General features: G+C 34.3%; 1 protein-coding gene across 1 annotated transcript in view; it reads right to left on the bottom strand.

Annotated features, from left to right (window-relative positions):
- Positions 1-12,712, bottom strand: part of DNAH12 (dynein axonemal heavy chain 12) — a 195,435-nt gene that overhangs the window by 171,324 nt on the left and 11,399 nt on the right. Inside the window, exons 5-11 of the mRNA XM_074313144.1 lie at positions 6,891-7,080; positions 6,239-6,311; positions 5,267-5,425; positions 4,858-5,053; positions 3,197-3,385; positions 2,490-2,646; positions 1,736-1,827 (exon numbers count right to left, since the gene is read on the bottom strand). Of these exons, the coding sequence (XP_074169245.1) occupies positions 1,736-1,827; positions 2,490-2,646; positions 3,197-3,385; positions 4,858-5,053; positions 5,267-5,425; positions 6,239-6,311; positions 6,891-7,080 (1,056 nt within the window). The remainder of the gene's footprint in view (positions 1-1,735; positions 1,828-2,489; positions 2,647-3,196; positions 3,386-4,857; positions 5,054-5,266; positions 5,426-6,238; positions 6,312-6,890; positions 7,081-12,712) is intronic.

Genomic DNA, 12,712 nt, shown 5'->3' on the forward strand with positions numbered 1-12,712 from the left:
TTGTGTATAGAAAATACTAAGCAATTTGTACACATATACACATAAAACTGAGAATTATACAAGTTCAGCAAGATTGCAAGAGAGAAGATCAATATACAGAAATAAGTTGTATTTCTAGATATTAACAATGAACAATCCAAAAATGAAGTTAAGAAAGCCATTCCACTTATAATACCTCCACATTTTAAAATATTTAGAAAGTAGGGTTCCATTCAAGATGGCACAGTAAATTCTGTGCTTACCTTCTCTTGTGACCACATCAAAATTACAACTAAACTACAAAACAACCATCACTGAGAATCACCTGAAATCTTGCTGAACTGAAGCCCTACAACTAAGGACATGCAGAGGAAGCCTCCTTGAGACTGGTAGGAGGGGCAGAGACAAAACTGCTGTGTCCCACACCAGCGTGTGACCATTAAAATTCAGGAGGGATACCTCAGCTGTGTCGGTCTCTCGCACAGGAGCAAAGGGTTCCAGCCCCCACCCAATCCAGGTTTCCAGTGTTGGGGAGAGAAGTCCCCATAATTTCTGGTCATGAAAACCAGCGGAGATTGTGAGTGAGTGAGCTGGAGGGCGGCTACATTCCCAGGCACTCCTCTTAAAGGGACCACATATGGACTTACCAACAGAATCACTGGCTCTGAGCTCCAGTGCTGGGGCAGCAGCTGGAGAGGTGGCAGGGACATATGGTGGGGAACTGAGTTGTCTGGCTTCAGGACAGGGCTGGAGGGGCAGCTTTCTCCCAGAGGGAAAAGCTGGTGGAGGCCATTGTGTTCTCGTTGAGCCTTCCCCCTTCCCAGCCGGCAGATGTAGATGGCCGCCATATCTGGGTCTCCATCAAGCTGGCTAATGCCATTCATTTGCCACCCCCGGGTGAATTGAGACCCTGCCCCACCCAGCTTGAAAGACATGGTTACAAAAATAAAATCTCAAGGCACATACTGCGAGAAAATATTTGCAAAATATATTTCAGATAAAAGACTTTTATCCAAAATATATAAAGACCTCTTAAAACTCAATAATAAGAATTTTTATAATTATATAGCACAATAAAATAAATCTATTATTTAATGATATGAATTGAAAACCCCAATTTAAAATGTGCAAATTATTAGGACAGACACCTTAGTTTTAAAAAGATAACAGATGGAAAATAACAAAATATGATCAACATCATCAGTCATTAGGAAAATGCAAATTTAAAACAAAGGACAAACTTGAGTAAAAACTTTTCCCACGTAGCTTTAACTTACTTTACCAATTTTATATTCTAAATCCACTTATAAACATCTACTTCAAAGCCTAGCTCACTTTTCACTTCTTCAAGAAACCTTCACCAATTTCCCAAACCAAAAACATTCCCTCTTCTATGCTTCCACAACACTTTGCCCATCTCTCTATTCTAGTACTTATCTCAATATATTATAGTTATGTCTATGTCTGGCTTCCAGGCCAAATATAAGCTCCTGAGAGCAATATTAATATATTACTGATTTTTGTATGACAAAAATCTTGCTAGGTGTCTGAATGTGATCAAGAAATTTTTGTTGAATCAATAAATGAGTAAATGAATGACTAAAGAAATTATGATGGGAACCTGTAAGTTTACTAAAATATTTTGAATAAGAAATCTTATTAACTTTAATTGAAGCACTTATTTTCCTGAATAAAAGCATCATAATTTTAAAAAGAAATTCAAAAGGCATTAATGAAAAACACAATTACCACTTACCTCTGTGTATTCATCAAAAGTATGATCTTCTGCCTGAAAAGTCTCTATGAACTCATCTGCAGTCCCATCAAAGAGCCAATTATATTTTTCAACTGAAAATTAATAATCTGATTTAAATCTCAAAAATACCCTTCTAAAAAATCAAGTGCTTTTTTAATATGGTCATGGAATGGAGTAGCTTATTCAATAAATATCATTATTAATAGAGTATTAATATATATTATAGGAATAGATAGAATAAAGTAAAATAGACTTAACAAGCAAACTAGGTTAAACACAGATGTTTTAAAATAAAGATAATAGGATATGGAATGATCTTTAAATAACTTAGAGGTACAAATAAGCCAGTTAATTAGAGGTTTTGGTTAAGAGAATGTCAAATAACATCTATCTATTCTGACCCCATACACACTTGAGAAGACTATAAAATTGAGGTGCAGGCTCTTCAAAACTATTCTTAGAAATTACATTACTTTCACCCTCAATTTAGCATTCTCCTTATTCCAACATCTCTTCTTTCTGCCTTTTGACTTTATCACCCTGTTCCAGTTAATATTCACCCTTTGGACTGGACAGCAAAATTCAAGTGTCTTTGGTTTGATCCTTGACTCTGCCAAAAGCCATGTCTATGGTCACTTTTGGCTCTCCCTGCTCTTTTATGACAACCCAGATAATGAAATATTTCACCAAATTGTAGTAAAAATAAGATCTCATTCTTTTATGATAAAAGTATAATATTATATGTCATATTTACCATAAGCCTCATAATGTTTTCTTGCACCTTCTAAGTTACAATGTATTGCCACTTTCAGCGTATTAAGAGCCCACTGTAACACGTGTTCAGGAAGTTCTGTGTCAAGATTTACAGGTGTTGAAGTTCCTGATAGCCAAGAGGATACTGTTTGGACAGTCTTAACAGAAATAAAAATTACAATTTATAAAATAAATATCTGCAATTGGTCTATATGTATATCTTACACTATATTCTTGAACATTCTTTTCAGATTTCAGTGGGCCAAGAAAAGATAACAATGCAAAATAATGATTTAAAGTTGTATACTTTGTAATCTAATATAAAACTTAAATTGGATTAGTTTTCTATCATTCAACAAACATTTATTGAGTAACTATAATGTCGAAATGATTATACTAGAAAGTTCTAGAAAGAATATACACAACTTGGATCTCGTATTTAAGAAGCTCACAACTCAGTAGGGAAGATGAGACATGTACAAAAATATCATAACTACAATAAAACTTCTAAAAGGAAGACGTCATCTTCAGCCAGGAGACTTTCTCAAAAAGAAAGCACTTTTTAACATAAAATAACTTGGAGGATGGAAATGAAACAAATATTTTTAACATTTTATGTACATAAATACTTTATAGATCTTCAATTCAATTTAAAATTCTGAAAAAGAGCCATATAAAGAAATCCAATGGATAAGGATGAAATAATACCTGTAGCGCTTCAGCTATTCGCTCTACCAAACCTAAAACAACATCTTCCAAATCTTGAAAGGTAGGATAAAATTCCATTTTCTCTTCATCTAATGTCAATTCCATCTTAAATATTGGCAGCCCTTGTTGATCTTCTTGGTCAAAGAGTTTAACAAATCCTTCTACAGTTCTCTTTAAGAGATCCTTTAGCTGCATGATATTATAAATTACATTATAACTTTAGCAAGTACAAATTCAACCTTTAACTAAAATCAGTGAACTTATTGCCTGTAATTAAGTAATTCTATCAATCCATTTAGTCTTGAAAATTATCTTCAGCACAATGTTCTTAATAAATGTAGTCTAAAACGATAAATAGAACAATATTGCAAACTTTAATTGTTTTATAGAATATCAACAATCTTAAAATAGCAATTCAGAATCTTCCACATTCTTCAGTAATTTTGTCCCTGGTACACAAACATTCCAGAAGAAAAAATAACATGGTAAAAGACTGAGGGGAGGGGAGGCCTGACACCTGAGGGTGAGTGTGTCGCGGGGTGACATGCACATGGGGTGAGGGACAATGGTATGTTAGAGCTAGCTTTTCTTGTGTCACAAGAGCCAATTGTTGAATACTCAAAAATTTTGTGAGCCAGTTACTAAACCCTTGGATGCTTGAAAATCACCATAGTGGGAATATTTACACCATGGAAACTGGTAAACACTACAAATCAGGGTTGTTATTATTTGTTGTCTTTTTTTTTCTTTCTGGAGCACCAGATTTCCAGCACACCATTAGTTAGTTGAGAGTGAAGCCACCAGCACTTACAAATATGCATAATAAGTTACCAATGTATGAATAAGGCATTCTTATAATGAACCAACTATTGGAAATTTAACCAAGTAGACAAACATAGTTCTAAATGCTCTTCAAAATATTCCTCATCTCTTTATTTCTTATCAAGTAATCATAGTTCTCTTAAGGAGATAAAGCCAGAAAGAACATCATGTATATTAGTCACAGTGTTACATACTAGACATTAAATATATATAATCTATATATATATAATCTATATATTATCCTTTCAGCAATTGCAAAATTGTTAATTTTTTGTTAACAATTTAACAAATTTTTGTTAAATTGTTAACATTGCAAAATTCATGGAAGCTTTGGAGATCTTTACCACAACGGAAAGTTTTTATTAAAAACTATTTTTATAGAATTATATTTCTATAATAATGAAAATTTGCATCATTTTCATAAAATTAATATTTTGTTTGAAATTTAAAAATGATCTATATCATTTGGAACCAAGATTTTACTGAGAACAAAATGAGAATCAACTTGGAATTTCATAAGTTCAAAAATATGTTTGCTAGGGTAGTCCTCTTGTTAATATACTCCAATAAAGCTATATAATTAGCTTATACCCTTTAAGCATGAGCCCAGTAATCACTCATAATATTGACACATACTTCTAGACTTTTTACTCTCATTTTAGATTGCTTCAGAAATGAAGCATTTTCCTGCTAAATTTATTTAAATAAAATTACAGTAAAAATGTTTTTCATAATTTATTTCAAAATAATTACTTAGCACTATGTCTAAATAGAATTTTATTTAAAACACTAAACTAATTTTAATAAATTATCATTTAAAATATGTAAAACATATTTACCTGATTTGACATAAGTGTGGAAACACAGTTATAAAATGCATCCAGTTTTTCATGTTTAATACCTTCTAGTGCTTCTTTCTTGATAAAAAGATTTATAACCTTTGGATACCATGTGTTCATTATTTTCTCTTCTGCCTTTCTAATTTGTATTGATAGATCATTTTTCAGTGATTCACAATCCATTGGGCCTTTAGCTCTATTTATGAGAAAAATGAAAATGACTTTAAAGTAAATATTGGTCTTGGTACACAATTGTTGAAACAAATAAGAGAAATTTAAAAATGTTTTTAATCTAAAGAAAAGTTCTGAAGATTTATCAATCAGTTTTAAAAATTATATAGTCAAAATATAAAGACTCAAACAGGAGACATTCAAATTTTAAATGTTAATTAATAAACATGGATTTTACCTAATTCCTGTTAGGTCCAGCAAAACTGTATTAGAAAATGTCGTATAACCAATGTTCAGTAACATGTTCATAATTGGATGAACAATGTGCAAATTAGCTAATATTTTACTTCTTGTCTGCAGATAGCTAGAATGCCAAGGGTTAGAATAATCCAGGCCTCTGGAAAAGCAATACACCATATCAAACAGGATTCAAACAATATACTCTAAATTTTAGGAAATAATATTTATGACATAAAATTAGTATTAAAGTGAGAAGACTGGAGATTGAGAAAAGGGAAATATGATCAACAATGAGAGCCTTATGAGATATGTAGGTAATAAAAATACATCAAGATCTTGAAAGTGCATTCATTATCTTCAGAGAAAACAGGGATCATTTAAGAAAATCTTTTTAAATTAAATTTATTGGAGTAACATTGGTTAATAACATATGAAGTTTCAGATGTACAACTTTATAACACAACATCTGCATATTCCATTATGGGCTCACCACCCTAAATCTTATCTCCTTCTGTCACATATACGTATTTGACCCCTTTTACCCTCTTCCCTCCCTTCACACCCTTCCCCTCTGGTAAGCACCATACAGAGAATAAAGATCATTTGTGGGTAAGGAAGGGCTCTGCTAATGTCCACTGTGCTCCAGCTGAGGTACCTTGGGTAGAGATAAACGAACACAGTTCTTAGGATACAGGAGGAAGGATGGAGAAATCTATCTGGCATACACCAAAGCTTACTTAAGGCCACGTTGAGCTATACATCCGTATAGGTTCCTCTAATTGTGTAAGCGACAACCGGACGAGTACAGTGTAGAGGATACCTCGGGGGGGGGGGGGGATGTAACTTTTTTTTAGGTATTCAAAATATCTTTGAGTTTCACAGTTTTAGAAAACTTAAATGTAAGATCAGTTGATTGTCAATCTGTTATCAAAACCTCGGTGCAGTACAATTTTTAAAATAATTTACTCACACAGGAGATTCAGGCAAAGGGCCTCCTTCATCTTCAAGCCATTTAACCGGAGGTTTCATGAGAACACTCTTCACTAAAATACATTAATGTATTAATACTTGAAAATCCTTGCAAGACCTACTCAAGTCCAAGTTTCTAACTTTTGATATTGGATGATATAGTTTACTAAGCATTAAAATTAGTGTAAAACAAAATCAAGCTCTTTGTACTATTTTGACTTTACTTTGGAGGTGAATTCAGACACAATAAAGCTTCAGTAAGTTCTCAGTTTTTCACTTTCTGTCTACTCAAAGGTCACTGGCATAGCCACTTAAGAAAATTTATTCCAATAAAAACTGCAAAGATTAAATCCCTAATAAATCTCCCAAATCCATTAATTTAGCTTACAATCCAGTAAACAGTATAGCAAAAACAGTATAGCAAAAAGGGAAAAATCAAAAAGCTATTTAGCTAACAGGCATATAAAAAATTACAAAAAAATGCCTTGAATTACAAATATTTTGACTAGGTTATAGGCTCAAAATAAACACTTTAAATAAAAATAATATCCTAGAAATACATATAACTAAATATATAACATTCATTACCTTTGATTAGGAGGGGCAAGGGAGCAAAGGTAAAAGAAGCTTGGCATGTGTTATATGCTACTTACCCATATATCTCCTCATGCTTTTTTCAAAGTCACTTGATACCTCATTTATGAGACTTTCAACAAGTTCTTCTCTTTCTTTCCCTTCCTTTAAAGGCTCAGGTATCAACATTAACATATGATCCAGCCATTCCTGCTGAATAGGTACTATAGGACTACTTTCTACACATTGCTTCATGTAAATATAGTTGAACTGAGAATGTAATAAGAAAAAATTAAATGTTCTAAAATGGTGTATATTTCAATGTAACTCCTGAACTCTGTCTTCTCAGGACATTTTTTCAAAATAAAAATATCCTGCAAAATAACATATTTTCATAATAAAAACATTTTACCCAAAAGTACTATCTACAAAAATACCATTTTATATTATTGTTTATTTATGAGTTCTCACCTAATTAATGTTCTTAATATACTTTTCACTTTCTCAAGGCAAAACAAAGATCCTTTTTCTAACTTCCTTCATTCAACAATATTCATTAATTCACTATATATTCAGACATTGTTCCAAATGCTGAGGACATAGTAATAAACAAAACAAAGAGCCCTGCTCTCTTGGAGATTATATTCTTGTACAAAGCAATACAATATAATTTCATAAATTCTATAACAATGAGTAGTTCAAAAAAATAGACATGAACAAATGGAAAAGATAACACTTGATCTCGGTAAAGACATTTTTACATCATGAAAATTTCAGTTTGTACCAAAATTAATTTAATGCAATGCTAATAAAAACATCTATGTATGTTTTCATGGAACTAGACAAGGTGAGCATAAAGTTCATGTGGAAAAATAAATATGTGAGAATAGCCAAGAAATCCCTGAGAAAGAAAAATCTACAAGGGAGGACTAGCCCTAGAAGACATTAAAATATACTATGGGGGCAGCCGGATGGCTCAGTTGGTTAGAGCACAAGCTCTGAACAACAGGGTTGCCAGTTTGATTCCCACGTGGGCCAATGAGCTGCACCCTCCACAACTAGACTGAAGACAATGAGCTGCTGCTGAGCTGCCAGAGGGGCGGCCAGATGGCTCAGTTGGTTAGAGCACGAGCTCTCAATAACAAGGTTGTCGGTTCAATTCCTGCATAGGTTGGTGGGCTGTACCCTCTGCAACTAAGATTGAAAACAGTGACTGGACTTGGAGCTGAGCTGCGCCCTCCACAACTAGATTGAAGGACAACAACTTGGAGCTGCTGGGCCCTGGAGAAACACTTTTCCCCAATATTCCCCAATAAAGAAAAAAAATTAGGTAAAAACAATATATATATTATAAAGCTTCCCTAATTAGAACAGTGTGGTATGAGTGCATGAATAAACAGATCAGTAGAAAAAAATAGAAAGTCCAGAATAGATCTAATACATAGGAAAATGTCTATGTACTTGACAAATGTGGCATCTCAAATCACTAAAGCAAAAATGAAGGTTTATTTTTTTTTTAAGGTTTTATTGGGGAAAGGGAACAGGACTTTATTGGGGAACAGTGTGTACTGCCAGAACTTTTTTTAAAGTCAAGTTGTTGTCCTTTCAATCTTAGTTGTGGAGGGTGCCGTTCAGCTTCAAGTTGTCCTTTCAGTCTTAGTCGTGGAGGGCGCAGCTCAGCTCCAGGTCCAGTTGCCGTTTTCTAGTTGCAGGGGCACAGCCCACCATCCCTTGCGGGAGTCGAGGAATCGAACTGGTAACCTTGTGGTTGACAGCTCGCGCTCCAACCAACTGAGCCATCCGGGAGGCAGCTCAGCTCAAGGTGCTGTGTTCAATCTTAGTTGCAGGGGGCGGAGCCCACCATCCCTTGTGGGACTCGAGGAATTGAACTGGCAACCTTGTGGTTGAGAGCCCACTGGCCCATGTGGGAATCGAACCGGCAGCCTTCGGAATTAGGAGCATGGAGCTCTAACCGCCTGAGCCACCAGGCCAGCCCAAAGATAAAGGTTTTAATGAATAGTTCTGGGACAACTCATTAGTCATTTGGAAAAAGAAAAGAAAAATTTAATCAATACCTTCCACTATACATAAGAATAAATACCAAATAGTTCAGGAATGTAAGTTAAACAATGAAACTATCAAAGACTAGAAAAAAATTAATTATTCTATAACTTGAGTGTCTCTAAAAACTTTCTATGTTTCAAATTCCATGTACAAATAGAAAAAAATGATTGACAAATTCTGACTGCATAAAAATAAAAATGTTTGCATGGCAAAAGTCATAATATAAAGGTCAAAAGACAACTGACAACCTGGGAGAAAATATTTGTAACATATATCTCAAAGTGTAAAGAATGCTTAAAATTTTAGGGGATGGATGAAACTTGAGTACATTACGCTACAAGATAGTATAAGATTCCATTTATATGAAGTATCTAGAGTAATCAAATTCATAGAAACAGAAAATAGAATGGTAGTTGCCTGGGACCGAGGGAGAAGGGAAAGGGAGGTTATTATTTAATGAGTTTAAGATTCAGTTTTGCAAGATGAAGAAGTTCTGGAGATTGGTTGCACAACAATGTGCAAATACATAACACCACTAAACCGTACACTTTAAAATGTTTAAGATGATAAATTTTATGCTATGTGTATTTTTCAATTTTTTTAAGTTAGGGGAAAATAAGAACAAAAACCAATAGGAAAAGAGGCAAAAGATGAACCAGCATTTCACAATAAAAATATTATTAAAATGGCCCTTCAATGTATGAAAAGATTTTTAATCTCTCTTATAATTAGAGAAAGCAAATTTAAAGTACCCTGCAATACCATTTTTCACCTGACAAAAAATAAAATTATGACCCCCACATTCTGTGGTGATACAATGGGGAAGCAACTACTCTCAAAACCTGTGAGTAGGAAGGCAAACTGGCACAGCCCTCATGGAGAGAAATTTTGCAAATCTAACAAACTGCACATTGACCCAGAAGTCCCACTTTTTGAAATTGAAAACACATTGCCAACAATAGGAAAACACACATATACAAGGTTATTCATTGCAGCAAAATATGGGAAGCATTTGAGCATGGCTGAATAAATTATTATACATCCACACACTGGTGTTCTGTGTAGCAATAAGAAAACAATGAGGAAATTAAATCAATGCATTGTGCACCTTAAATTTAATGTCGTATGTCAATTACATCTCAACAAAGCTGGAGAAAAAAGAATGAAGAAGACCTCTATGAACTGATATGGAGTGATTTCTAGGATAAACAAAATGCAAAAGAATATTTATGGTATGATGCATTTTGTGTAAGATAAAAGGGAAATAAAACATAGGTTCCTTTACGAAAAATTAACACAGTTAAAATAAACCAGAAATTAATGAGATTGTTTATATAAAGGGAATGGGTTGGAATGGGTAGAAAGTACGAGGGGATTCGGGGGGGAACAGGGTAGAAGGAAGGGATGGGAGTACATGTTTTGTTATAGTTTTGACTTTTAAACCATGCTATTGTTTCACATGCCCCAAAATAAAAGAAAATCAGTAAGAATTGGGGTGGCAGAAGAAACTCAAAATTAAAAACAAACAGAAAGAAATGAACCTAATTGTAACTTTTGAACACAGTATTTTGCTATATACCTTCAAAGTAAGTACAAACACTTATAAAAAAATATTGAACCACAGTGGATAGGTTTGTTTTTCATAGTGTTGTGAGTCAGCAATTTTACAACTGTTTATGTGTATTTTAGGATTTAACAAAATAAGTAAATAATTGTGGTTTATAAAAGCCAGGTTTCTTGCTGTCAGAGAAGGGAGCTACAAATACAGAAAAAGGAAAGACTAGAAGGAACCCTGTGATGTTGAACTGGAATAGGAGGCATCAGTATCATTTTTAAGATAGATAAATGATAGAAAGATGGATGGATAGATAGACACAATTTCCTAGTTCTTTCTACTGAGTCAAGAAGCAATGACATTCAATGTCAAAGAAAACACCTGGCATGCAACTCATGGTTTCTAAATACCATTGTCTGCTAAAGAGAGCCAGGAATTCTTGGAGAAATGACTGATTCCAGGGTTAGAACAGGGAAAGTACAGGATGAGCCTAAAACATCTCTTCTGATGGTCCCCAATCCCTCACTGTATCAATGGACTGACTTCTAATAGTGAACCTGATGCCCTCCCCACTCCTGCGCTTCCCTCTCTCCCGAGGTGATCTCACCTCCTCCCGTGACTATAAATGTTCCCTCTATATGTTGATGAGTCCTAAGTCTGTATCTCTAGAACTGAGCTCTTTCTGAACTCTCCAGCATAGCTATACAAGACCTCTTGATCTCCTCAGCTCCAAATCTGTTCCTTCTTCAGTCTTAGCCATCTTCATAAACATCATCAATTACCCTATAAAATCACGCAAAAACCTTAAGAGCCATCCTTGTTTCCTCTTTACCTTACCCTCCATGTCTAATCTATCAGCAAGTCCTATCATTTCAACATCTAAAATGCATCCTGAATCTACCAATTCCATATAGCTCTATTTCTATCACTATTCTATTTCTATTTTAAACTACAATAATTTCTCATCTAAATTGTTGCTTCTACAACTAACTGGTTCTTCCTGTTATTTACTCTTGCCCTGGCCATAATCCATTCCCTAAAATGTCAAAGGGGTTTTTCTCACATCATTGTCAAGTGGCTTTTTATCATTAAAATGTAAATCAAATTATATTATTCCCATGAGTAGAATTCTCCAATGACTTCTCACTGCACTTTGAATAAAATCTGAACTCCTTACTATAGCTACAGGCCTTGGTGATCTGGCCCCAACACTTTCTTCAAGTTTGCTTTATACTTCCTCCCACAAGCTCAGTCACGTTGGCCTTCTTTCAGTTTCTGGAATATACCAAATTGTTTTCTCCTTCAGGGATTTTAAACTTAGCTGTTCCTTCTGTTGGGAAATTCTCAACTCCAGATCTTCCCATGGTTGGCTCCTTTCTACCATTCAGGTCTCCAAAATGGCACCACCTAAGAGATGCCTTCTCTGACCACCTGCTTTCTATGGCCCTCCACTCCCTCACCAGTCACTAACATATCACCCTGTATTTCCTTCATAGTACTTGTCACAATTATTTGGTTTGTTTACTTGATTACTATGTTTTCCCCATTAGAATATAAGCTCCATTGCACAAAAACTATGTCCGTCTTGTTCATCAATCTTTAGCATCCAACACAGGACCAAGTACAAAGTAAACATTTATGAAGTATCTCATGAATAAATGAGTTAATTACAGACAAGGAAGATATTTTCTCAATCCCCAAATCTATAGCAGTTCTATAAAGCAGGTCAGTGTCAAGCTTTGAAATAATTATATAAAAAAACTAAGCATGAATAAAATTATTATATGACTGTATAGTGACAGGAAGTTTAAAATTCATTATTCTAATTATGTGTCCTTAACTTATACTTTTTTGTGTTTTAACTCTTTCACCTCCTAAAAGTATATTTGTTATATGTTAATTATATCTCAATTAGAAATATATATACACATACATTTGACCCTTAGAATTGAAGTATATATTCTTCCTTTATCAAAAAGATATCCATCTTGGGGCAGCCGGATGGCTCAGTTGGTTAGAGCGCGAGCCCTTAACAAGGTTGCCAGTTCAATTCCTGCATGGGATGGTGGGCTGCGCCCCCTGCAACTAAGATCGAGAACAGCGACTGGACTTGGAGCTGATCTAGTCCAGATTGAAGGACAACGACTTGGAGCTGATGGTCTCTGAAGAAATACACTGTTTCCCTATATTCCCCAATAAAAAATTTAAAAAAGATATCCATCTTTTCTGAATGAAACCATGTTCTTTAAAAGCCTTTATGAAAACTTCCTATTTTATGCCTTC

The sequence above is a fragment of the Rhinolophus sinicus genome, linkage group LG10 (assembly GCF_036562045.2).
Source record: "Rhinolophus sinicus isolate RSC01 linkage group LG10, ASM3656204v1, whole genome shotgun sequence".
Taxonomy (NCBI): Eukaryota; Metazoa; Chordata; class Mammalia; order Chiroptera; family Rhinolophidae; genus Rhinolophus; species Rhinolophus sinicus.